The sequence below is a fragment of the Nicotiana sylvestris genome, chromosome 12 (assembly GCF_000393655.2).
Source record: "Nicotiana sylvestris chromosome 12, ASM39365v2, whole genome shotgun sequence".
Taxonomy (NCBI): domain Eukaryota; kingdom Viridiplantae; phylum Streptophyta; class Magnoliopsida; order Solanales; family Solanaceae; genus Nicotiana; species Nicotiana sylvestris.
Window position 1 is genome coordinate 63,343,762 of NC_091068.1, and position 25,865 is coordinate 63,369,626.

Here is a 25,865-nt window from a genome sequence, read left to right on the forward strand (position 1 = left end):
AGAAATCAAAGTTATCGTGACAAGTGAGGGACCAATAGACTTCAAGGCCAAGGCCAGTGATTTAAGTCAGGAAGGAACAACATGTGCACTAAGTGGATGGCAATTATTGTGCTTTGGAATTCATGTCAACACAAGAGCACGATGCAACAGATGAAGGGTGTTAGGTGGATGGATCAAAGGTATTTTCGGTGAAACACAACGGTTGGTAAATGTCAGTTCATGAGTAATGCAAAAAATAAAGGGAATTGGGTCTGAACGGAGAAGGGGTATTTTCTGTGATAAGGATGACAGAGAAAGTGGTTAGTCCATAAGCAAGCAAGGTCCTCGAGTGGAAATCAGCTATCATGGGAAGTGAAGGAGCAATCTCCCTCAAAGTCAAGGCCACAAACCAACCACCACATTTTAAACTGACAATATTTTTCGTTGATTGAAACAGGGGCAGAAAATTTTGTTTGTTTCGGAGAAACCCTCCGCAAGGAAAAGCAAGAACCAGACAGGTTTGACCGTAAACTTTCAGGACCCTCCTGGAAAATGGGACCTAGTTTAAATGTTCAGAAATAGTATAATCTAGCATAAATGCATCCCAAAGGAATATAAGTTGGCTTAGAAGTTTGCATGTTCGAGATAGGATTCAATTAGGAGTTTTTCAGGACCCTCCTGGATAATGGGACTTAGCTTTAAAATTTCGATTAGATAGCAACATTTAGCGTAAATTTTGTTGTAGGGTATTATAATTCAGCCATGAAAGTTGTCACCCTTAAGATAAGATTTGACCTTTGATTTTCAGGACCCTCCTGGATAATGGGATGTAGTTTAAGACTTTCTTAGATAATAAGATTTAGTAGGAGTCACACCTTTAAAGGATATAATTTAGATTTTTTTAAAGCCATCATTTAACTAGGAGTTTTCAGGACCCTCCTGGATAATGGGACCTAGCTTTCAAATTCTTAGTAATATTTGATAATATGATTCAGTTTAACACTCACATATGTGCCCAGTTAACAAACCGAGGCAGAAAATTTTCTTTGTTTTGTCTATTTTTTTGTTGAAATTAGGTACCCACTTGGAGAATAGGGAATACATTTCAAGTTCAGCAATCAGGAGCCCACCTAGAGAGCAGGGAATACATTTCAAAGTCAGCAGTCAGGAGCCCGCCTGGAGAGCAGAGAATACATTCAAGCGCAGCAGCCAGGAGCCCGCCTGGAGAACAAGGGAGTAAATTCAAAAAAACCCTAATTCTTTTAGACTAACTTCGAGTCTCTGAACTGAGTTTGGACATCTTGGTTTTCATACAATTCTGGCTTTTTACTAAACTCTTCTACACTGGATTTTTCTACTGATTTCACAAAGACACGACAATCTCTTTTTTTCTTTCTTTCATGCTTAACATGCTCACATGCTCCTTATATATGATGCACTTCCCTCTCATGTGACTTTCAAATTTGCAATTAGTTCAAACTTCCTTCTGAATATGGCTTGATTGATTTCTTTCCATTGTTTGCTGATTTTCTCTTTGACTCGGCCTAAGTTAAAACCCTTCTTCATCCTTTCTGACTTGGTTCATTCATGGATCAGTAATTACAAGATCCCTGACCATTTGATTTACTGGCTACTAATTGATTTTCTTACCTTATTTGTACAACCGTGTACTTCAAACCCTGTCCTTAAAATAACCTTTTATGTATTTGCCCCTAATTGCATGCTGTGCATAAATTATTTACTCAATTTCATTCCTTAAATGGTTTTACCCGTTTCAATATGAATCCCTTAATTAAGGGAAGTCTTGTGTGATTGATCATTAATTGACAATCAGTTCCTCAACTATTTTCTTACCTTATTTCTGCCTGATTTTGCACTATAAGAGGCACGACCCTCTTCACAGACAAAAAATACTTTCAGAATCCTTCTGAACTCATACTCTCTCATAATAATATTCTCTTCATGTCTGCACTGTGGCCTGTTTTACATTACCTACTGCTTTTCTTTGCTTGTTTCCCTGAAAACTGGTATGTCAGGGTTTAATTCTTAGCATCATCACAGTGTGTTCATTTACAGCTTTTATATCCATGTCTACTGTACTGTTTTTGTAAAGTTCAGTTAGTATACTCATATCTTTCTGCTTGTTTCTGCTGTGAATCCTTGCTCCCTACCCACATTACCCCTATATGTTTGAGAGTTGTGACTTAAGGCATGGCAATGTGAGTTGTTGCCCATGAATTAAGTTTGAACCAATGGGGTTTTAACCTCTAAGTAAACAGGCTGGAGGGTGTTCCAGCATCTCCCATTGTTGGGTGTACCCATCAGCCTGCTTTTCTTTTGCTCTTGCAAATTCCCTCATTCCCTTACACCATTATGTGTACTGATTTTTAAGTTATTCCCCTTTTCCCTTTCCCCTTTCAGAATTCTACTTTTGCACTTGCACTCTCTCTTAGTTCCTAAGTTCTGTCCCTCTCTGGTAAGCCTTGCCTTAGGACCTTGAGTTCCCTCTGAACTTGGACTTGAGGGCTGACCCTTCCACACTGCACTATGTCCTAATCTGGTGATACATTTGGGTGTAAGCACTGCCCGGATTTCTTATGAAATTGTTAGGGAACTCTGACACATCCAAATGGGAGAAAGGCTTTAAAATATGATCTCTTGGAGTTAGTTTACTTTATATTTCAGACAAGAAGTCTGATTCAGGCTCTCCTTGGTTGTACCTTTTAATTTCTGATGTATTTTTTTTTTTTCTGGGCTGTAATAATTTTGTAATAAACTTTTGGGGATGGCTAGTGAAAGGGGAGGGATAACTATGTGAAGGGTAGATATCCTATCTATAGGTGTATTTCTGAATTTTTGCATTCTCATATAGATATCCTGCCTATAGGTTATTTCTGAATTTCTGCACTCTCATATAGATATCCTGCCTATAGGTTATTTCTGAATTTCTGCACTCTCATATAGATATCCTGCCTATAGGTTACTTCTTGAATTCTGCATTTTCTCATATAGATACCATGTCTGTAGGAATTCTGCATTCTCTCATATAGATACCATGTCTATAATTACGTGGAAATCTGAATCCTGCATATGCATATAGAAAATATGCCTATAGGTCTTTCTGAATCTTGCATATACATTCTTCATTAGGCATCATGTTTATAGGTCTTAATCAATCAGCCACAATTAGATATCATGTTCATAGGCCTTAAATGAAATTCAACACCTAGATATCATGTTTATAGGGTTTTCGCATTTTACCATGTCTGTTAAAAAGGGTTTAAAATCAACAACGCGTAGAAAGCATTCCTATAGGAGCTATTAATCAAGTCTGAATCGTTTCACTCACTTTTAAGTCTAAAACCAGTAACAATGATGCACGCTCTTTTGCTAAAACTCGTCTTTCTTTAATAACAGACGATTTTTCTTAAACAGTATGTATTCATGTTTACGTCATTGTTTCTGGAATCAGTAGATATCACACCTATAGGTCTTCGTCCAGCACTTAGGCAAACCATAGGATAAACTTATAAACTGAATAAGACTTTTTATCAGCTACAACCAGCAGGCAGGCCTGATTCGGGCTTTTTATCTAAACTATGTAATAAATCAGTTTGCCTCAACCCTTTAAGTTTTAATAAAACGTTAAACAGTACATGCAAGTCATGCTACATTATGTGCTTTCTTTGGTTTAAAGGAAGTTTGTTTGAGCCCTTTTATTTGTTTATATACTTCCCCAAACTTGCTATATGTGTTTCGTTTGTCGCCTTAGTATTTTACCTTTTTAAACCAAAAATAAGCCCAATACCTCCTCCCTTTAGGATTAGTAGTCCCAAGTACCTCCGGAGCTGATAGGATTGGGGCGGGTAATAGCATGCAATAAGTAAACGAGACCCTTCCGTGCTTTAATACCTTAACGGGGTGAAAAAGGGTAGATATGGATATGATAACCATGCAATGACATCACGTGTAGCCCCTCACTAAGGAGTGATTACCGGATGTTGTGTGGGGTGATCCATATTATTAATAAACCTAGGACCCATCTTTCCTTGCTTTCTTTGTTTCTTTTAAATCTTTTTAAACCGTTTCTTTCAAGAAAATCAACTCTTTTTAGTTCATTTTTCTTACTTTTGTTTGTTTGTAACCATTACGTGAAAACCCCCTCTTATCTGAAGCCTTTATTTGCCTATGTGCATTTAAGTCATAACAATAGTTTGGCCGGGAACCACACTAGTGGATCCTGAGGGGTGCCTAATACCTTCCCCTTGGGATAATTTCAAGCCCTTACCCAATCTCTGGTTACTCAAAACAAACCCCTTCTAGTATCCTAATGCACTTTAATCATTAAGTGGCGACTCTACCCAATTCCCGAAAGGGAACGAGTTGTCCTCCCAAATGTCATAAACCCGATTTCGCGAGAAAAAAGGGGCGCGACACCCATAACCTCTGATAATTCTCCTATAGTAGCCTGCTAGACCAAGGAACCCCCTCAATTTCTTAACAGTAGTAGGTGTAGGCCACTGTTGAATAGCTTGAATTTTCTTAGGATCAGTAGCCACTCCCTTAGCAGAGATGAAATGGCCTAAATACTCCACACTAGCCACAACAAACTGACACTTGTTCCTTCTAACATAGAGTTGATGTTGCATTAGAAGGCTGAAAGTTATCTGCAAATGCTCAACATGATCTTCCAAGCTCTTGCTAAAAATCAGGATGTTATCAAAAAAGACCAAGATAAACTTTCTGATATGTTCTTGAAATACATGATTTGTCAATCCTTAGAAACTAGAAGGGGCATTAGTCAGTCCAAAGGGCATGAATATGTACTCATATTGGTCCGAGTGTGTTCTGAAAGCAATTTTATTAATATGCTCTGGTGCCATTCTTATTTGGTGATATCCAGATCGAAGGTCTATTTTAGAATACACTTGGGAACCACCTAATTCATCCAACAACTCTTCAATGATAGGAATGAGGTACTTATCCTTGATGGTGATCTGATTAAGTGCCCTGTAATCCACACAAAGCCTCCAGTTGCCATCTTTCTTTCCCACTAGAACTACAGGGGATGCAAAAGGACTACAACTGTTTTGAATCAGTCCTTAAAACTTCAGTTCCTTAACCATTTGCTCAATTAAATCTTTCTGAACTGGAGAATACCTTTAAGGTCTTGAGTTGATTGGTTCATCCCCCTCTTTCAAAGGAATATGGTGATTGAAACACTCTCTAAGTGGTGGTAGCCCTATAGGCTCCTGAAAGACTGGTTCATATTCCTGCAATACTTGTTGAATCTCGAGGGGTTCTGTCCCTAGCTGTTTCTCCTCCTCTTCTCCTGAAGAAGAAACTCTGATCATAAACAACTGAACATTGTCTCTAGTAGAGAGGATTCCACCATTTTAAGCTTAAGTGTAATTCCTTGTAATGCAAACAGTTTCCCTTCATAGTTAAACTGCATGGTTAGCTGTTTGAAATTGAACACAATGTCCCCTAAGGTACTGAGCCACTGAACCCCCAAAACCATGTCACAAGTGCCAAATGGAAGCAGCAAGAAATCAGCTCTAAAGACTGTGTTATGCAGCAACCATTCCAGCCCTTTACACATTCCAGAGATAGGTACAGAATTTCCATCAACTAGATTAACATCCAACACCTTACAAGGATCTACTCTCCAGCCCATCCTAGCTACCAATCCACTATCCATGATGTTGTGGGTAGTATCACACCTCCCTTTTCCGCCACGCGAAGGGTGAAGGAGTTTTTTCCAATTAAAGGACAATCGAAACGGGATTTGTTTATTTATTTCAGAGTCACCACTGGGGAGATTTATGGTGTCCCAAGTCACCGGTTGAATCCCGAATCGAGGAAAGAATGACTCTGTTTAACAGTCCGCGAATCAGAAATCCTGATAAGGAATTCTGTTAACCCGAGAGAAGGTGTTAGGCATTCCCGAATTCCGTGGTTCTAGCACAGTCGCTCAACTATTATATTTGGCTTATTTATCTGATTTTTTTTAAATAATTAAGAACTTATATGCAAATTTAACTTTGACCCGCTTTTATCATTATTGTTATTATTATTATTTTATACAAGAATTGCAACATCGTGAAAACGCATCTCGAATCACGTCACAACCAGTGTACACATGCTTTGTTGACGCATTTTGACTCCGCCAAGATTGGGATTTGGGTTACATAAATGCACACCCATGTTTAAGAAAATACCCTTATTAAATACGCGCCTAAAGACTACGCGTTGTTATACTTTTTGGTAGGACCGTGAAATTTACTAAACGATCCATCCCAGAATCTAAGTATTTTTTAAAAAAATAAAAAATAAAAAAATAAATAAGATTGGAGGACCTGGCAAATTTTTTTTGTATTGTTTATATTATATTTTTTTTTAGCGAAATCCTCTCTTATTTTATGAATATCCTAAAATGACTACATTTTTTTATTTTTTTATTTTTTGTCTATAAATATAAAATCAATCTTTACATACTTAAAAATAACATATTAAATACTAGTTTAAAACAAATATTAGTGGAAAGAAATATTACTAAAATTGTAATTATAAATATAATATGGAATTGTCAAATATTTTTTTTTTAAAAGAAACTAATTATCCCATAATCGGATTAAAATCATATTGTTAGATGACTTGAGCTATTGAAATTAATTATTTACATCTACTGAAAATTAGAAACAATCTTGATTACTAATGCGTATTTCTAAAATTTAATTAATTTAACCTTAACTAACCTTGTTTTAATTCAAATCATGTCCTAATACTTGATTCGCAAAATTAATTTAAATTCATGTTTTAACTAAATTTAGCTACATGATTTCGATTAACTTAATGTTGGCGATACTAAAACCCTTATAAATAGTGAACTTAGTCAATTTTGCCAAAACTGATTTAATAAAGTCATTTTTTCGTTATTTTCTTCTTATTCTAATTATTAGACAGTTTAATCAGTAATGAACATGCTTAAATATATACTACCTAATAATCAGGTTAAAGCAAAGCATTATTTAATACATCGCTACAATATGCCTAATTATGCAAAACGACGGCGATTTACAGAATGATAATACATGAAATAACCTAAATACAATTAATAAAAAAAAGAAAAAGCTAAGTTAAAAATTTAAAATTCCATTCTTCATTTCAGCTTACAAAATGCCAAAATTACAGTTGTGTACCTGGTATTGTCAATATAAGAAGAAGAATGTCAGCCATGTAGTACGTAACACAACAACATCAATAATAACCAGCAATCCAGTCAACAGAAATCCAGTGACAGATTTTAAAATCAAAATAAAATCCAGAAACACCGACAACAAACAACGGACAGAAGCCAAGGGAATTTTTTCAGATTTGAAAGACTAATTAATGTTTAACCCTTAATTTCTAAACCTGTATATCAGAATATTTATCAGGTGTATACTACTCTCTCTTTTAATTTCCAGCTCCTTTTTTATTTGTATTTTTTTTAAAAAGTTTTAATATTTTTCGGAATTTTTCTTTCTCTCTCTCTTCAATCTTCAGCCCTTTTTTTTCTCTCTGTCTCCCTTTTTTTAAAATCTGATCAAGTCCCCCTATTTATTACCATCTCTTCAGCATTTTTAAAAAATTAAAACTCACTATTTTCCCACTCATCACCCTTTTAATCCCACTACTTAATGTTTTGTCCCCCACTACATTAAACAAATACCCCATTATATCTTGTCCCCCATGCTTATATTAAACAATTGCATTATTACCCACCATTATATCTTGTCCCCCCATTATTGATTATTTTAATATTATTTTAATCCTAATTGACAGAACACTCAAAATAAATAATTGTTCAGAATTTTAATTCCAAAAATACCCCTCTGACCTTACTGAAATTAACATTTTACCCCTGAACGTACCGCAAATTACCAAACTACCCCCATCAGCTATAAACAATTCATCTAATCAATTTCAACCAAAATACAGCAAATATGACCAATTTCTAAACAATTTTCAACAACAAATTCAAACTAAATGATGAACAACCAAGAAACAACTAAAATTATTTTGATTGAACAATATTTTTTAACAACAAACAAACCTACTTTCAGATTCAACAACAACAACAACAAACAAGTATATTCAGATTTCTAAATTCAATTATCATTTGAACTTAAAATTAAATCTAACAACATTACAACCAACAATTTCTATATTAAACTAAACAAGATCATGAAACAAACTGAAAAAATAATCATAAATGATAAACAACGAACAAGAAAATCAAACTTATACTAATTTCGGATTCAAGAACAATCAAACAAAGTATGGACATAAATGAAAAGATTCAATAACAATAACAAGCAAGTTTTATTCAAATTCGAATTAAACTCGAATTAAGCTTAAACAAAACAAATAAACATATTCAAATCACTAAACTTCAAATAATCAATTGATCTTTTTTAAATTAAATCCAACAAAATTATAACAAAGATACATTGAATCAAAAAATTAAAAACCAAAACATAACTTCACATTAAATCACTGAATTAGAACGAACTTCAAACAAAATGAACACGAATTAAATCTATATTACACAACAAACAACGGATTCAAGCGATTTAACTAACACTCTTTTATATTAAAATTAAATCCTTTTAAATTAATAAAACAAACTGAAGAAATAATTAATTGAACTTCAACTTAAATCTAAAAACATTATAATTAAACTAACAATTTCTATCTAAAAATAAATAAGAAAAATGAAACAAACTGAAGAAAAATAAAAAAAACGATAAACACGAATTGATTAAACCAACTAACCGGATCGGAACGACGATGAACTCGAGCCAAGTCTGCCAATGACCTAACAGATCTCGACTTCAACGAAACCCACCTTCCTTTTAAACTCGACGAACTCAAAACGACAAACGATGACCTCGACGGATTGAAACTGAAGAACGACGAGGCAGCAGCCATGAGAGCTCGAGCTCGAGCTCGAAGAAAGCTGATGACGATGAAGGGCGAAGCAGCAGCAACAATGCTGCTTCAGGTGGTCGTTTGGACGCAAGGGTGGGCGACGATGGAGGGCTGGCAGCAGTGGTCGAGGGTGGCAGCGGTGAAGTTTCTACGTCGACGGATTGACGTGAAAGTGAGGAAGAAGACGTAGCAGCGAGAGGGGGAGCCATGGCAGCTTGAGCTCGAGTTCGACGCAGCTGAGATGAAGAAGAAGAAGAAAACGCAGAGGTCGTTTGGGACGAAGACGAAGAAGAAGCAGCAGCCATGAACGGCTGCTGCGTGAGGTCGTCCACTGTGCATATGTGTGAGTGTGACGGGGTGAGGGGGAAGGGCTGGAGGGGGAGGTCGTTGGGCGAGGGGGAAGGGCAGCCATGGGAGGGGACTTGGAAATTTGAAGAAGAAGAAGGTAAGAGAGGGGGCGGATGGGATTTTTCAACAGTGAATTTTTTTTTTAGGGTTTTGTTTTTGAAATGAAAGATAGGGAAATAGGGGTGTTGGGTCTTTGGGGTTATGGAATGGGTCGACCCGGTTTGAAATGGACCGGGTCGTAGGGAAAGGTTGAGTATATTTGGGCCTGTGGTTTAAAATTGAAGAAGAGACCTAATTCCGATTTTCTTTATTTATTTTTTTTACTTCCTAATTAATAAAACTAAAATTCTAAATTAAATTATAAACTAAATTATCTTATTAAAAAAAATACTAATTAACTCTAAAAATAATTATCGCACATTTAAATAGCAATTAACGATAAAATTGCACAATTTAGACGTTAAATGCTAAAACTGCAACGTACATTATTTTTTATGATTTTTTCATTTTGTAAAATAAATTTGATTAAATACAAAATGCAAACACGACATATTTTATATTTTTATTAATTTAAACAAATAAACATGCACAGACAAAAATACAAATAATTATACAAAAATACCACAAAAATACAAAAATTGCACACAAAGGAAAATTATTTTATTTTGAATATTTGGGAGTGATTCTCATATAGGGCAAAAATCACGTGCTCACAGCTGCCCCTCTTTGTCCGGAAACACGCAGGGTTTTCGTGCAAAGATAAAGTGAGCGGATACGAGCGATTTTTGCCTGTTGGAATACTCCATGTGAAGCATTTTTTTTAAAAGATTTGACCGAACTTTTGCTTCAGAGGTTTCCTACATATCCTGGGCTAAACAGGAATCAGGTCAATGTAGTTCGGGAAGTTTTGGTAGCTGGGACTACCATGGGACTGCAATGTTACTGCTGTTGCATGCTGTTTTTACTGCTTGCTGACCTCCTTATTATATCATGCTGAAAGAAAACAAGAAGCTAGACTAAACTACAGTCTATGAATTACAAAATCTTATCTAGATCTTCCACTTGCTCTAGTTGCCTTGCTTTCTGGTCGGCTTGTATTTCCCTCTGGTGCTTTTCTTTTCAAAAACTGCTAGGGATGACACTGGCCTCTTTTCTGAACACAAGTTTTATTATTCTGCCCTGTCTGCTGGGGATACTGCTTCCTATATTAAAGCTTGTTATGCTGAGGATTTTGTTGTACCCCTCCTCATTACTGACTTCTATTTGATCTTGAAATGTATTTCTCTATTCTGCAGACGGGGACGCTCCTGACACCAACTTGATTTTTGAAAGGTGACGCAACCTCCATTCTCCAGGCGGGGTCCTGACTTCTTCAACTTAAAATATAACAACCTCCATTTTACAGGCGAGCTCCTGACTTCTCCAACTTAAAATAAATTCAACTTCCATTCTCCAGGCGGGCTCCTGACTTCAACAACAACTTAAAATAATTCAGCCTCCATTCTCCAGGCGGGCTCCTGACTTCAACAACAACTTAAAATAATTCAGCCTCAATTCTCCAGGCGGGCTCCTGACTTCTCCAACTTTGAAAAATAAATCATCCTCCATTCTCCAAGCGGGCTCCTGACTTCTTCCACTTAAAATTTAACATCCTCCATTCTACAGGCGGGCTCCTGACTTCAACAAAATTGTTTTTTCAAAATAATTCTACCTCCATTCTCCAGGCGGGCTCCTGACTTCTTCAACTTAAAATAAACAACCTCCATTCTACAGGCGGGCTCCTGACTTCAACAACTTTTCCCAAATAATTCTACCTCCATTCTCCAGGCGGGCTCCTGACTTCTCCGACTTAAAGATATAACAACCTCCGTTCTACAGGCGGGCTCCTGACTTCTTCAACTTCCTAAATAATCCAGCCTCCATTCTCCAGGCGGGCTCCTGACTTCAATAACTCCTTAAATTCTAACACCTCCATTCTCCAGGCGGGCTCCTGACTTCTTCAACTTTCTAAAATAATCCAGCCTCCATTCTCCAGGCGGGCTCCTGACTTCAATAACTTTTTAAATTCTAACACCTCCATTCTCCAGGCGGGCTCCTGACTTCTTCAACTTCCCAAAATAATCCAGCCTCCATTCTCCAGGCGGGCTCCTGACTTCAATGACTTCTTAAATTCTAACACCTCCATTCTCCAGGCGGGCTCCTGACTTCTTCAACTTTTCAAAATAATCCAACCTCCATTCTCCAAGCGGGCTCCTGACTTCAATAACTTCTTAAATTCTAACACCTCCATTCTCCAGGCGGGCTCCTGACTTCTTCAACTTTGTAAAATAATCCAGCCTCCATTCTCCAGGCGGGCTCCTGACTTCAATAACTTTCTTAAAATAATTCTAACACCTCCATTCTCCAGGCGGACTCCTGACTTCTTCAACTTCCCAAAATAATCCAGCCTCCATTCTCCAGGCGGGCTCCTGACTTTAATAACTTTCTTAAAATAATTCTAACACCTCCATTCTCCAGGCGGGCTCCTGACTTCTTCAACTTCCCAAAATAATCCAGCCTCCATTCTCCAGGCGGGCTCCTGACTTCTTAAATTCTAACACCTCCATTCTCCAGGCGGGCTCCTGACTTCAATAACTTCTTAAAATTGGTGTTTTATTCCTCTGAAAATTGCTGGGGATAACACCGATATTTTATTTCATCAATGTGTCATTTTCCTTCTTCAAAGACTATTTCCTTTAAAGCTGGCGCTTTCACTTCCCTGAAACCTGCCGGGAATAACACTGCTGGGGAATTATCTTTCTCCTTTTAACAATGGTGGGGATGATACTGATTATCTTGCTTCTTTTAAGATTGCTTTTCTCTTAAAACTTGTATCTCCCTTCTCATATACTGCTGGGGATTTTTCTTCCTTCAACACTTGTGTTATCTTCTCTCTTTCCCAAATGACTGTCTGATTTTAAGAAAATTTTCGTAATGAGAGAAAATTTTCTGCCCCAGTTTGATAATCTTCTTTGTGACCCTGTCTTCCTGCGGTCAATAATATTTCCTTTCCCTGTTTCAAATCAAAGAAAAATTTGTTAGTTTAAAACGGGGCGAGTGGTCGTGCCACTTCTGCTGGGGATGATTTTTCCCTTTTCTTTTCCCTGCTTTGCTATAAAACTTGCTGGGGAGAATATTGATTGTTGGGGCTGGTTTTTTTTTCTTTTTTCTTCCTTCCCCGCTCTGTGTTGTTCGACTATTGTGGAACCTGGTCGAGAATTTGTCGGAGTTGTTCCCGTATCTCGCAAATCTGCTGGGGATCCTCTTGGAATTTGATCCATAACTTCCCATGGAAATTTGGGCCTCTTAGGATCTAGACCCATTCATCTTTTGGTCTTGCGACAAACTTCTTTTTGCTTTGTCGCCTTATCTTTGGTTTGTTCTTTTCGCATTTTTCCTTGCACCATTTTGGCAACTGGTAGTAGGCTCTGAAAATCCTTTTCAAAAATAAACTGTTGGGGAAATAAAATCTTTTAAACCAAGAAATGAAAGAGTGATAATTTTAAAGATAGAAAAAGAAGTCTTTCTGAACAAACGCTGGAAAAAAAAAGAAAAGAAATAACTTATCTGAATGATATAACCAATCCCAACGATCATGTCGTGCATTCCGGATTGATCAACCCAGTCTATTTGTATCAATCAATCTTTCGGATGGCCTCATCTCGCTGGGGATAAATAAATACTCAACTTTTGCCAAAGGTGGACCTTTTCCGCCAATCCCGCCTTGCCGCCTCATAGTGCCCTTCGAGGGGTGTTCACTAATAAGACTCTCTCATTTCTCTCAACTCCCGTCGCCTCATGGTGCCTGTGAAGGTTTTCACCAATAAGACTCTCTCATTTTATTTTATTTTTCAGCTGGGGATTGGAGCGTTGTCGATATGACGCTCTTTGTTGGGGACTCTTTCGGCTATCAATTCATTTCCAGTTTATGATCCTCTTATCTACTGGGGATCAGAGTGTTGTTCCCGGCTTCCACGTGCATGAACTTGACACTTCTCGGATACTGATTGGGAGGTCTTTTTTGGACATCAATATGGTTTTTTTGTGTATGGTTAAAAGGAAAAAGGGTATCAAAAGTTTAAAATAATTTGGAGGGGTGAAACAGTACAACTCTTGGAATCAAACTTTCTTTTCACAACTTCTGCCCCAGTTCTTCTTACTTGGGGATTTTTATTTTTTGGTTACACTATGACCGAGCCGTGAGGCGCCTACGTATCCTTCTTTGAGGAATCAGGTCAAACGTAGTTCCCACTTTCTTTGTTTTTCTTGTGACTTTTCTTTTGTCTTTATTATTGTTTTTCTCTCTTTTTATCTTTTATTTTAATTACTGATTCCAAAAGAGGGATATGAAAGAATAAATAAGGCTCAAAAGGGTAAGCAAAGGTTAAAGTGTTTTGATAGAGGAAAGAATTGCCTCCGTCATTTCATTCTCCGATAAATGCCAACCACAAACAAATGACAATTACAATCAAAAGAGATCATACATAATATCTCTTAACTGCATCGGAATTGATAGCCATGTCGACGCATTTTCCTTTGATATCTGTTAAACATAAAGCGCCATTGGGCTTGCTTTGTTCAGATTGCGATAATCAACACACACCCTGATTTTTTCATCTTTTTTGGCCCTGGCACCACATTAGCCAGCCAATCAGGATATGGAGCGACCCGAATAACCTTAGCATTCAGCTATTTGGTTACTTCTTCCTTAATCTTCACACTCATGTCGGTTCTCAATTTTGCTTGACGGGAGGAAATGCCGGGTCAGTGGGCAATTTGTGAACCACTAGATTGGTACTTAAACCCGACATGTCGTCGTATGACCATGCAAAACGTTTTTGAATTCAATAAGTGCTTTGATTAGTTCTTCCCTGATGTTTGGTTCAATGTGGACGCTTATCTTAGCTTCCCTGATATCATCCACATCCCCTAGATTGACGACATCTGTGTCATTTGAGTTGGGTTTTTTTTGTTTTTTTGGCTCAACTCTCTGTTAATTTCTTTGAAGCTTCATCCTCATCGTATTCCGACTCATCATCACAATCTTGTACTAAAAGTTCGAAATCAGATTGATTTTTTTAGACTAGGTTGAAGATCCGCCGTGCATGCCATGTCATTAGAACCAGTATAAAGAGAACTGTTCAGAAGAGAAAAAGAAGAAGAAAAATTAAAACAAAATAAGGAATGAAGAAAGAAAAAAAACTTTCACTTTATTAAAATACGGGATAGCAAGGTTTCACACTTTGGCGAGCACAAAAAGAAATCTGGAATACAACCTTGGAATAATCCAAACAACAAGAAAGAAAATCAGAGCCCACTACCAAGACTCCCTTCGGATAGGAAGAGGAGTAGCCATTCAGTTGTTGATTTTTGCTTTCAGCCCCACAAACTGTACATCTTCCCCAATGGACCCTTTTCCCAATACCATAACTGGCTTGTCATCTACCTTTTCCAACTATGCGACCGCTTTTCCACTGGTCGACTTTTCTTTGAACTGGCACGGATCATCATCACTGTTTGTGAGGGTTTCTTTAGCTCCCCTCCTTCGTGCACTAGTTCGATCATATGGGCTTCATGGTGCACCGATAACAGATTTTCATTGATGTTGGGTGCCTCTGGTGCCTGAACCTCGATCCTATTTGTGTCAATAAGATCTTGTATGGCCGTCTTCAACTTCCAACATTTCTCAGTATCATGCCCAGGAGCACCCGAACAATATTCGCAGCTTACTGAATGGTCCAGATTTCTGGGAAGGGGATTTGGCAATTTGGTTTCAACAGGACTTAGTAGGCCTATCTTCTTCAACTTGTGAAACAGAGTAGTATAGGTTTCTCCCAACAGAGTGAATGTTCTTGGATTCTGCATCCTTTCGTTCCTGAAAGCCTGATTTCCGCGGAAGCTTGGCCCTGAAGGATTCCTGTAGGCCCTCGGTGGTGGATATGTGTTTTGTGGAGGTGGATATGTGTTTTGTGGAGGTAGATATGTATGTTAGGGAGCCGCTGCACGCCATTGCGGACGAGCCGGAGGCTGGGTGTAAGTTTGGGCATGATGGACGGAAAAATGTTGTTCTTGTGGTGGGTAGTAGGGCTGTGGAGGGTAATTTGGAATGTGTGGGTAGTTTAGATGATGGGGTCTGGGTTGGTAATGAGGGGAAGGACCTCCAGATCTGGACCAATTGTCTGCCTCTATTGTCGTGACCTCCCCTCTCCTTTTCTTTCCGAGCGCACCTCCCGTGCCGCTCTGAATGGCCTGAGTTGTTGCTTTAATGGCCGAGTAACTCAGGATCTTATTGGACTTAAGTCCCTCCTCTATCATACCTCCCATTTTCACCACTTCATTGAAGGATTTTCCAACTGATGTTACCAAGTGACCGAAGTAAGTCGGCTCTAGAGTTTGTAGAAAGTAATCTACCATTTCTCCCTCTCTCATTGGAGGATCAACTCTGGTTGCCTGTTCTCTCCATCGGAACCCCAATTCCCGGAAGTTCTCTCCGGGTTATTTTTCAAGCTTTAGCAATGTGAGACGGTCTGGGACTATCTCAAGGTTGTATTGGAAGTGTCCTGCGAAAGCCTGTGCCAGATCATCCCAGGTGTACCACCTGCTCGGATCTTGTCTTGTATACCACTCTAGTGCCGACCCGCTCAAACTCTGGCCAAAGTAAGCTATCAGTAGCTCATCTTTGCCCCCCGCTCCCCTCATTTTGCTACAAAAGCCCCGTAGATGTGCCATAGGATCGCCATGCCCTTCGTATAAATCGAATTTGGGCATCTTGAACCCTGCTGGTAATTGGACGTCAGGGAAAGGGCATAGATCCTTGTAAGCCACGCTGACCTGGTTGCCTAACCCGTGCATGTTCCTGAAGGACTGCTCCAGGCTTTTAAATTTCTGCATCACCTCGTCCTGCTCTGGGCTCTTAGCCGGCTTTTCAATCTTCGCCAGGACCTCAAAGTGGGGATTATAGGTATGTGGCTCGGGTGCTTTGAATGTGAGTTCAGGGGGGTAATATTGTGTATCGTGAGCCTGAAACAATGGCTCACTAGATGATCTGTGCAATGGGGCTGGGGGAGGCGCCACAAAGACGAGAACATTTGGTGGAGGAGGGTTTTTACTAGGTGGTGGAGCTTGGGGATCATAGGCCTCTCTTCCCTGATAGTAGTGATGGCTTGGGAAACTCGTTGAAGGGCCGGTGGAGGGGTATTCCGGTGTGTGTCCTGGTTGGAGAGTAGGAGTAACGGGTAGTTCATGCCCCTTCTGGGCTCTAGCTAAGGCTATCTGCATTTCATTCATTTCCAGCCTCATTTTTTCCATTTTCTCGAGGGCTTCCTTTAGCATCTGATTTGTCGTCTTTTCCGACTCAACGCTGTTGTCTGATCCAGTCATGCTTTCTGGTATAGGACCTTTCGATCTTGTTTGATAATGGTATGGTGCCAGTACGCTCTAACAACTAACTGGTATTGAATTGGAAAAACAACAAACTTGTCAGTGTTAGAGTCTTAACAGATATTGTAATTGCACATTGGGGGATGCAATGTTCTTAGGCAAGTAACCATTTCTAGTAGCTTTTTCTCTAACTGCAGGCATCATCCCGACTTATTTTATTTGTGCCTCTTTCGAGTGTTTTAGAAACCCCTCTTTTTCTTCTTCTCTCTTTTTTTTTTCAATTACGGTCGAATCCTATGGAGATTGCCTACGTATCGTGACCCCGCACGAATCAGACCAGGCGTAGTTCGTGAAGAAAGATTTTCAATTTTTCATTACTTAAAACAAACTATTACAAACTAAAATCCCTTTTGCAGAAAGAAAATAACAAACGCAAACTAAGGTCAGAAACAAATTCCAATACTACGGAAATACTTTGGTGCGAAAAGACAATGGACAGACAAACCACAGGCTAAAAAAAATAAAGAAATACAGACACGAACTACGCATACTCTAAAGCTTCAAATATGGGTGCCCGCGGGGCATCGTTCGGCCTCGCCGCGGGCCTAGGTTCCAAATCCCTTTTGAGTTGCTCTAATTCATTCATGGTCTGTTTCACATAGATTAGCACGGCTGAGACAAAAGTAGCATGGGTCATGTTTTCACAAGCGCGACATCTTCTAAAAATGGCGCGGGCAATGGCTCTAATCCTGTCCCTTGCTTGCTTCTTTTCTATAAGCAGGCGTTTTATCTGATCACTGCATGTTTTTAACGCCTGAGAATCTTGCATATGCTGATTCTTCAATTGTTGCACTTCTACCTCCATTTGGGCCAACAAGTCGTAACAGTGTCTGCTCTCAATTTGGAAATCCTCAACCTGCTTAACTGCTTTACCCTCAAGTGTAGCTACCTTTCTCTTCATATTAGCAACAGTTTTCTCGTGGTCGCGTTTCAATTGATTCGAATATCGGCGACACTTATCTGCTCTTGTACCCCACTGTGCTTTGAGCTCTGCCATGACGTTCTCAGACTTTTCTAAACCATCTCGCCATTCTCTGACTTCATTTTTCAGCCCTTTTATCAACTGCTCATCTGATCGACTCCTTGGTTGTTTGTCAGGAGCCATTCTCAATTTCTGGATTTGGGCCCTAAGTTCTTCATTTTCTTAGGCCAATCTATTCTTTTCGCCTCGATCCGCAGCAACTTGCATACTATTATCGAATTTCAGACTTTCAACTTGTTGCTTCAACTCACCGATCTCCGCCCGATAACCCCTTTCCTTTGCTAACCAGCTCCATTGCTCCTGGGATGACTCAGCGAAATCTTTGAGATGAGGTCTTTTGGCTGGTCTCCCGCAAGACATGTCACCTCTGAACCAAGCGTGATACCCTGGGGAAACTTTTCCATTAGCCCTATCCAACACACAAGTATTTGTCGTCAAATGTTGACACTCACTCCAGATCTGGCGAACTTCTTCTTCGAGGAACCGACCGTCAGGACTGATTTCAACCACTTGGGTACTCAAGTCTTCATCTTTCGGTACTACTTGATACCTCCTAAGTTGCCTCAAAACCCGATACGGTGCATAGGGCTGGATGCTTTTAAGTCCCATCAACAGAAAGTGGGGCCTAGTTGCCGGCATGTATATGATTTCCTCAACAGGCAACCATCCGAGTGTCCACTGGATTTGGCTGGCAGTGAGAGTTCGGAAGAATGACGTCCAAGCTGTGACTCCCTCGGGTAGACTAACCCCTTTGATTCTTGTGTAAAATTCTCCAATACAAGTCTTCTCGGGCGAACCGTAACCCAAGAGCTAGGAGCGGTGGCATAAATGATCGGTCATCCACATTTGCAATAATAGGTTACATCCCTCGAAAAAGTCACCCCCGGCTCGGCAAGCAGTGAGAGCCCGGAAGATATCAGCCATAATCATAGGCGCCAGAGTGCTTTTATCTTGGGTGAGCAAGGTACTGACGACCCCAACTACTTTCAAATCAATGTTTCCGTCTTTCCTTGGGAATACTATAAGACCCAAAAAAGCTATCATAAAAGCTACCAGCCTGTGTTCATCCCACTTCTGTCGGTTATCTCTACTGCATAATTTGAAGTCTGGCTTATTGAACCCGCCCACGTGGCCGTATCTAGCATATATGAGGCAGAGACTGCAGAAACCTTTTGCAAAATCTGGATGGTGAAATGTTCGGGGTATTTTTAGGGAATCCAAAAACCGGTGTACAGTGACGGCCCTGGGTGCAATCAAGTACTTGAACCTTAACGGAGCTTCATCACTTCCGATGTATCCCGCTATTTCTTCCAATGTCAGGGTGAGCTCAAAGTCCGAGAAATGAAATACATTGTGTGCTGAATCCCAGCAAGTGACCAATGATCTGATAATATCACCCCGAGGCTGGATGTCTAGTAAATCCGGGAGATCTTTCAGATACTTCTTTACTTTGTCTTGCCCTTCCTTGCCTAGGTCATTCCACCATAATCGCAACTCAAAAGGGATCTTGGTCATTATTGAAAAGGGTTCGTTTTGTATTGTGCTCATCCTGCACATTTATTAAGGTGATTATGCCAACGAAAAACTTTTATTTGACTCAAAATAAAACTATCTATATTCTTTTCCAAGATTTTTTCAAAACGATGGACTCGGTTTTCAAATGCGGTCTTTTTGCACTTCGGGAACGAAAATTTTAAGGCTGCAAGAGTCAACCGGTCAAAAATCAAAAAGGATGACCAAAGATCGGCGTTTATGCAATGTCAACCTTCCGACGTCCTGCTTAGGAACATTCGGCTATTTTTTGCAAAAACGGCATCATCCGACTTGTTTATAACGAAAATTAAAATAGACTTTTTGACTATTTTTTTTACAAAAAGGGAGGTTGGACCCGATGAGGGTTGCCTACGTATCTCACACCCAGTGAGAATCAAACCAGCGTAGTTCGAGCAAATAAACTAACTGATTTTGAAAACAAACATATTTTCCCCTTCTTCTTTTTTTAGCGAAAGAAACTATTTTTCCTTTTCGTTTTTTTTTGAAAACAAAGCAAACTAAAATAAAGGACTTTTTCCTACACACTTTCTGCTTTTTTGGGTAAACAAACAATTTTAAAAGTAGTATATATATATATATATATATATATATATATATATATATATATATATATATATATATTATTTTTTATTTTTTTTAAAAAAAAAATTCGGCAGAGTTCCAACAGTACTTGGACGCTGGGTTTTTCTAAAATAATCAATTAACTCCCTAACTGTTATTTCTCTCTTTTTCTCTTTTTTTTTCAATTTTCCAACATTCCCGAGATTCAAAAACCGGTCAACATGCGGGTTCGGAATAAATGCACAATACAAATAGGATGCAGCAGGATGGTCTTTTCATTTCAGGTTGCTATTCCTAGACGGACCCAACCCCTATGTTGAGTCCCCTAAGTCAAATGCAACATGATGCAAATAATCGTTCCTACTAGGGATCCGGCATGAAGTCATGTTATTCTATGTTCAAAACCTGAGTCGGTGTTCTAGACTGTGTACCCGAGCGGACAACTCAAGTCGAGGAGGGGGCAACTTACCGGGAACCAAAAGGCCATCTGACTTCGTAACTTGTCCGAGCCTCTTTTTTATTTCAGGGTATGACACTAACAGAATAGGGAGTCTCAACCAGTAAGCACATCCCCGGAGGTGAAGAGAGAAGGGTTCGGCACAGTTTATATATACAGTCAAATAATATCAAAGCGGTAAAAGCAGCATTTAGCACATTAGGCTCAAACATGTAAAAATTAGATAAAGCCAAATATAACAATTTATCTAAAGCCAAATATAAAAATCAGCATTTATCTGATTTTTTTTAAACAATTAAGAACTTATATGCAAATTTAACTTTGACCCGCTTTTATCATTATTGTTATTATTATTATTTTATACAAGAATTGCAACATCGTGAAAACGCATCTCGAATCACGTCACAACTAGTGTACACATGCTTTGTTGACGCATTTTGACTCCGCCAAGATTGGAATTTGGGTTACATAAATGCACACCCATGTTTAAGAAAATATCCTTATTAAATACACGCCTAAAGACTACGCGTTGTTATACTTTTTGGTAGGACCGTGAAATTTACTAAACGATCCATCCCAGAATCTAAGTATTTTTTTAAAAAAAATAAATAAGATTGGAGGACCTGGCAAATTTTTTTTGTATTGTTTATATTATATTTTTTTTAGCGAAATCCTCTCTTATTTTATGAATATCCTAAAATGACTACATTTTTTATTTTTTTATTTTTTGTCTATAAATATAAAATCAATCTTTACATACTTAAAAATAACATATTAAATACTAGTTTAAAATAAATATTAGTGGAAAGAAATATTACTAAAATTGTAATTATAAATACAATATGGAATTGTCAAATAATATTTTTAAAGAAACAAATTATCACATAATCGGATTAAAATCATATTGTTAGATAACTTGAGCTATTGAAATTAATTATTTACATCTACTGAAAATTAGAAACAATCTTGATTACTAATGCGTATTTCTAAAATTTAATTAATTTAACCTTAACTAACCTTGTTTTAATTCAAATCATGTCCTAATACTTGATTCGCAAAATTAATTTAAATTCATGTTTTAACTAAATTTAGCTACATGATTTCGATTAACTTAATGTTGGCGATACTAAAACCCTTATAAATAGTGAACTTAGTCAATTTTGCCAAAACTGATTTAATAAAGTCATTTTTTCGTTATTTTCTTCTTATTCTAATTATTAGACAGTTTAATCAGTAATGAACATGCTTAAATATATACTACCTAATAATCAGGTTAAAGCAAAACATTATTTAATACATCGCTACAATATGCCTAATTATGCAAAACGACGGCGATTTACAGAATGATAATACATGAAATAACCTAAATACAATTAATAAAAAAAAGCTAAATTAAAAATTTAAAATTCCATTCTTCATTTCAGCTTACAAAATGCCAAAATTACAGTTGTGTACCTGGTATTGTCAATATAAGAAGAAGAATGTCAGCCACGTAGTACGTAACACAGCAACAACAATAATAACCAGCAATCCAGTCAACAGAAATCTCAATGACAGATTTGAAAATCAAAATAAAATCCAGAAACACCGACAACAAACAACAGACAGAAGCTAAGGGAATTTTTTCAGATTTGAAAGACTAATTAATGTTTAACCCTTAATTTCTAAACCCGTATATCAGAATATTTATCAGGTGTATACTACTCTCTCTTTTAATTTCCAGCTCCTTTTTTATTTGTATTTTTTTTTAAAGTTTTAATATTTTTCGGAATTTTTCTTTCTCTCTCTCTTCAATCTTCAGCCCTTTTTTTTCTCTCTGTCTCCCTTTTTTTAAAATCTGATCAAGTCCCCCTATTTATTACCATCTCTTCAGCATTTTTAGAAAATTAAAACTCGCTATCTTCCCACTCATCACCCTTTTAATCCCACTACTTAATGTTTTGTCCCCCACTACATTAAACAAATACCCCATTATATCTTGTCCCCCATGCTTATATGAAATAATTGCATTATTCCCCACCATTATATCTTGTCCCCCCATTATTGATTATTTTAATATTATTTTAATCCTAATTGACAGTGCACTCAAAATAAATAATTGTTCAGAATTTTAATTCCAAAAATACCCCTCTGACCTTACTGAAATTAACATTTTACCCCTGAACGTACCGCAAATTACCAAACTACCCCCATCAGCTATAACCAATTCACCTAATCAATTTCAACCAAAATACAGCAAATATGACCAATTTCTAAACAATTTTCAACAACAAATTCAAACTAAATGATGAACAACCAAGAAACAACTAAAATTATTTTGATTGAACAATATTTTTTAACATTAAACAAACCTACTTTCAGATTCAACAACAACAACAACAACAAACAAGTATATTCAGATTTCTAAATTCAATAATCATTTGAACTTAAAATTAAATCTAACAACATTACAACCAACAATTTCTATATTAAACTAAACAAGATCATGAAACAAACTGAAAAAATAATCATAAATGATAAACAACGAACAAGAAAATCAAACTTATACTAATTTCGGATTCAAGAACAATCAAACAAAGTATGGACATAAATGAAAAGATTCAACAACAATAACAAGCAAGTTTTATTCAAATTCGAATTAAACTCGAATTAAGCTTAAACAAAACAAATAAACATATTCAAATCACTAAACTTCAAATAATCAATTGATCTTTTTTAAATTAAATCCAACAAAATTATAACAAAGATACATTGAATCAAAAAATTAAAAACCAAAACATAACTTCACATTAAATCACTGAATTAGAACGAACTTCAAACAAAATGAACACGAATTAAATCTATATTACACAACAAACAACGGATTCAAGCGATTTAACTAACACTCTTTTATATTAAAATTAAATCCTTTTAAATTAATAAAACAAACTGAAGAAATAATTAATTGAACTTCAACTTAAATCTAAAAACATTATAAATAAACTAACAATTTCTATCTAAAAATAAATAAGAAAAATGAAACAAACTGAAGAAAAATAAAAAAAATGATAAACACGAATTGATTAAACCAACTAACCGGATCGGAACGACGATGAACTCGAGCCAAGTCTGCCAATGACCTAACAGATCTCGACTTCAACGAAACTCACCTTCCTTTTAAACTCGACGAACTCAAAACGACAAACGACGACCTCGACGGATTGAAACTGAAGAACGACGAGGCAGCAGCCATGAGAGCTCGAGCTCGAGCTCGAAGAAAGCTGACGACGATGAAGGGCGAAGCAGCAGCAGCAACGCTGCTTCAGGTGGTCGTTTGGACGCAAGGGTGGGCTACGATGGAGGGCTGGCAGCAGTGGTCGAGGTTGGCAGCGGTGAAGTTGCTACATCGACGGACTGACGTGAAAGTGAGGAAGAAGAAGCAGCAGCGAGAGGGGAAGCCATGGCAGCTTGAGCTCGAGCTCGACGCAGTTGAGATGAAGAAGAAGAAAACGCAGAGGTCGTTTGGGACAAAGACGAAGAAGAAACAGCAGCCATGAACGGCTGCTGCGTGAGGTCGTCCACTGTGCATGTGTGTGAGTGTGACGGGGTGAGGGTCAAGGGCTGGAGGGGGAGGTCGTTGGGCGAGGGGTAAGGGCAGCCATGGGAGGGGACTTGGAAGTTTGAAGAAGAAGAAGGTAAGATAGGGGGCGGATGGGATTTTTCAACAGTGAATTTTTTTTTAGGGTTTTGTTTTTGAAATGAAAGATAGGGAAATAGGGGTGTTGGGTCTTTGGGGTTATGGATTGGGTCGACCCGGTTTGAAATGGACCGGGTCGTAGGGAAAGGTTGGGTATATTTGGGCCTGTGGTATAAAATTGAAGAAGAGACCTAATTCCGATTTTCTTTATTTTTTTTACTTCCTAATTAATAAAACTAAAATTCTAAATTAAATTATAAACTAAATTATCTTATTAAAAAAAATACTAATTAACTCTAAAAATAATTATCGCACATTTAAATAGCAATTAACGATAAAATCGCACAATTTAGACGTTAAATGCTAAAACTGCAACGTACATTATTTTTTATGATTTTTTCATTTTGTAAAACAAATTTGATTAAATACAAAATGCAAACACGACATATTTTATATTTTTATTAATTTAAATAAATAAACATGCACAGACAAAAATACAAATAATTATACAAAAATACCACAAAAATACAAAAATTGCACACAAAGGAAAATTGTTTTATTTTGAATTTTTAGGAGTGATTCTTATATAGGGCAAAAATCACGTGCTCACAGGTAGATCCACTATCAATCAATATATTCAAGAGTTTCCTGTGAGAGTACCCCATAAGTCTAATTGTTTGATACCCTTGAGTGCCCTGCAGAGCATGGATAGAAATCTCACAAGTTTTAGCAGTTTCCTCCTCCCTAGGTGAGCCCCCCCCCAATTCTTCAATGATTTCTACCTCCTCCACTAATTCCAACATGTACACCTATGCTTTGTTCTTGCAAATGTGTCCGGGATGAAACTTTTCATCACATAGGAAGCATAGTTCTTGAGCCCTTTTTTCATTCAGTTCAGCCTGAGTTAGCCTTCTTCTTTTAAACTTATCAGCTTCCACTGGTTGGGTTGGCTTGGGTAAATGGTTAGCAGGTGAAGTTGAGGGTTTATGGGAGTGCATAAACTAGTTTGGTCTAGGATTAGAGTGTAGAATGACTTGTTTCATAGCTTTAGACTGTTTAGCATATATGGATTCCTAGAGCCTAGCTAGATGATAAGCTTGGGATAGGGAATAAGGTTTCAAGATCCTTACTGCATCTCCTAATTCAAGTTTAAGCCCTTCTAAAAATATGCTCACATCATAACCAGGTTCCAAATTGAGCCTAGTCATTGCTATGTCAAAAGCTTCCTGAAACTCTACCACCCCTCCCGTTTGCTTAAGCTTCACCAATTCACTCATAGGGTCATCAAATTCAGCACCAAATCTGTCTAATAAGGCCCAAATATACTCCTCCCAGCTTGGGTAAGGGAGTTTCAAATAAGCCTTTCCCCTCATGTAAGCCTCATGCCATTGAAGTGTTAGGTCATCTAAGTGCATGGAGGTCACCCTGACCTTTTCGTGGTGGGGCACCTCATCCATTGAAAAAAATTGTTCTATTTGATACCACTAATCTTGGAAACCTTTTCCTCCAAACCTTGAAAACCCGATCCTGTACTATCTTAGAATAGAGCGTGGTTGCTGATGGTTCCAACCAGCGTAGTAATATTCAGGGCCTGGAGTAAACTGATTTGGAGTTAAATGGTGTGGAATCTGAGGTGTATATAGTTGGTTTATGGGTCGTTGGTGCAGGGACATGGGTATGTGTACTGGGTTAGTAATGGAACAGGGAATAAAGCAAGAGATCTGGCCATTGGTTCCCATAGTCTGGGTAAAGTGCTGAGAATTTGGGGCAAAGAGAGGGTGAAATTGAAAGGCTGAACTAGGTGAAGATGGAGAGTGTATAGACTGGGTCGAATTGGGAGGTGCAACTGAAGA

At 37.9% G+C, this 25,865-nt stretch overlaps 2 protein-coding genes across 2 annotated transcripts; both read right to left on the reverse strand.

Moving 5' to 3' along the window:
* Positions 1 to 8,894: 8,894 nt before the first annotated feature.
* Positions 8,895 to 16,722, reverse strand: LOC138883131 (uncharacterized). The gene is made up of 2 exons (XM_070163792.1): positions 16,380 to 16,722; positions 8,895 to 9,286 (listed from the first exon to the last, which is right to left on the reverse strand). The coding sequence occupies exons 1-2, from the start codon at positions 16,720 to 16,722 to the stop codon at positions 8,895 to 8,897; spliced, it is 735 nt and encodes a 244-aa protein (XP_070019893.1).
* Positions 16,723 to 25,085: 8,363 nt separating this feature from the next.
* LOC138883132 (uncharacterized) lies at positions 25,086 to 25,469 on the reverse strand. Its single transcript, XM_070163793.1, has one exon. It carries the CDS (start codon positions 25,467 to 25,469, stop codon positions 25,086 to 25,088), a length of 384 nt encoding a protein of 127 aa, XP_070019894.1.
* Positions 25,470 to 25,865: the final 396 nt, after the last annotated feature.

Bases quoted from the DNA above. Each gene is read 5' to 3' on its own strand.
- LOC138883132 (XM_070163793.1), bottom strand. From the start codon at position 25,469: ATGGATGAGGTGCCCCACCACGAAAAGGTCAGGGTGACCTCCATGCAC.
- LOC138883131 (XM_070163792.1), bottom strand. From the start codon at position 16,722: ATGACTGGATCAGACAACAGCGTTGAGTCGGAAAAGACGACAAATCAG. The intron at 9,287-16,379 runs GTGAGCCATTGT...ACATATGCACAG, and splicing joins CCCATTGCACAGATCATCTA to TGGACGACCTCACGCAGCAG.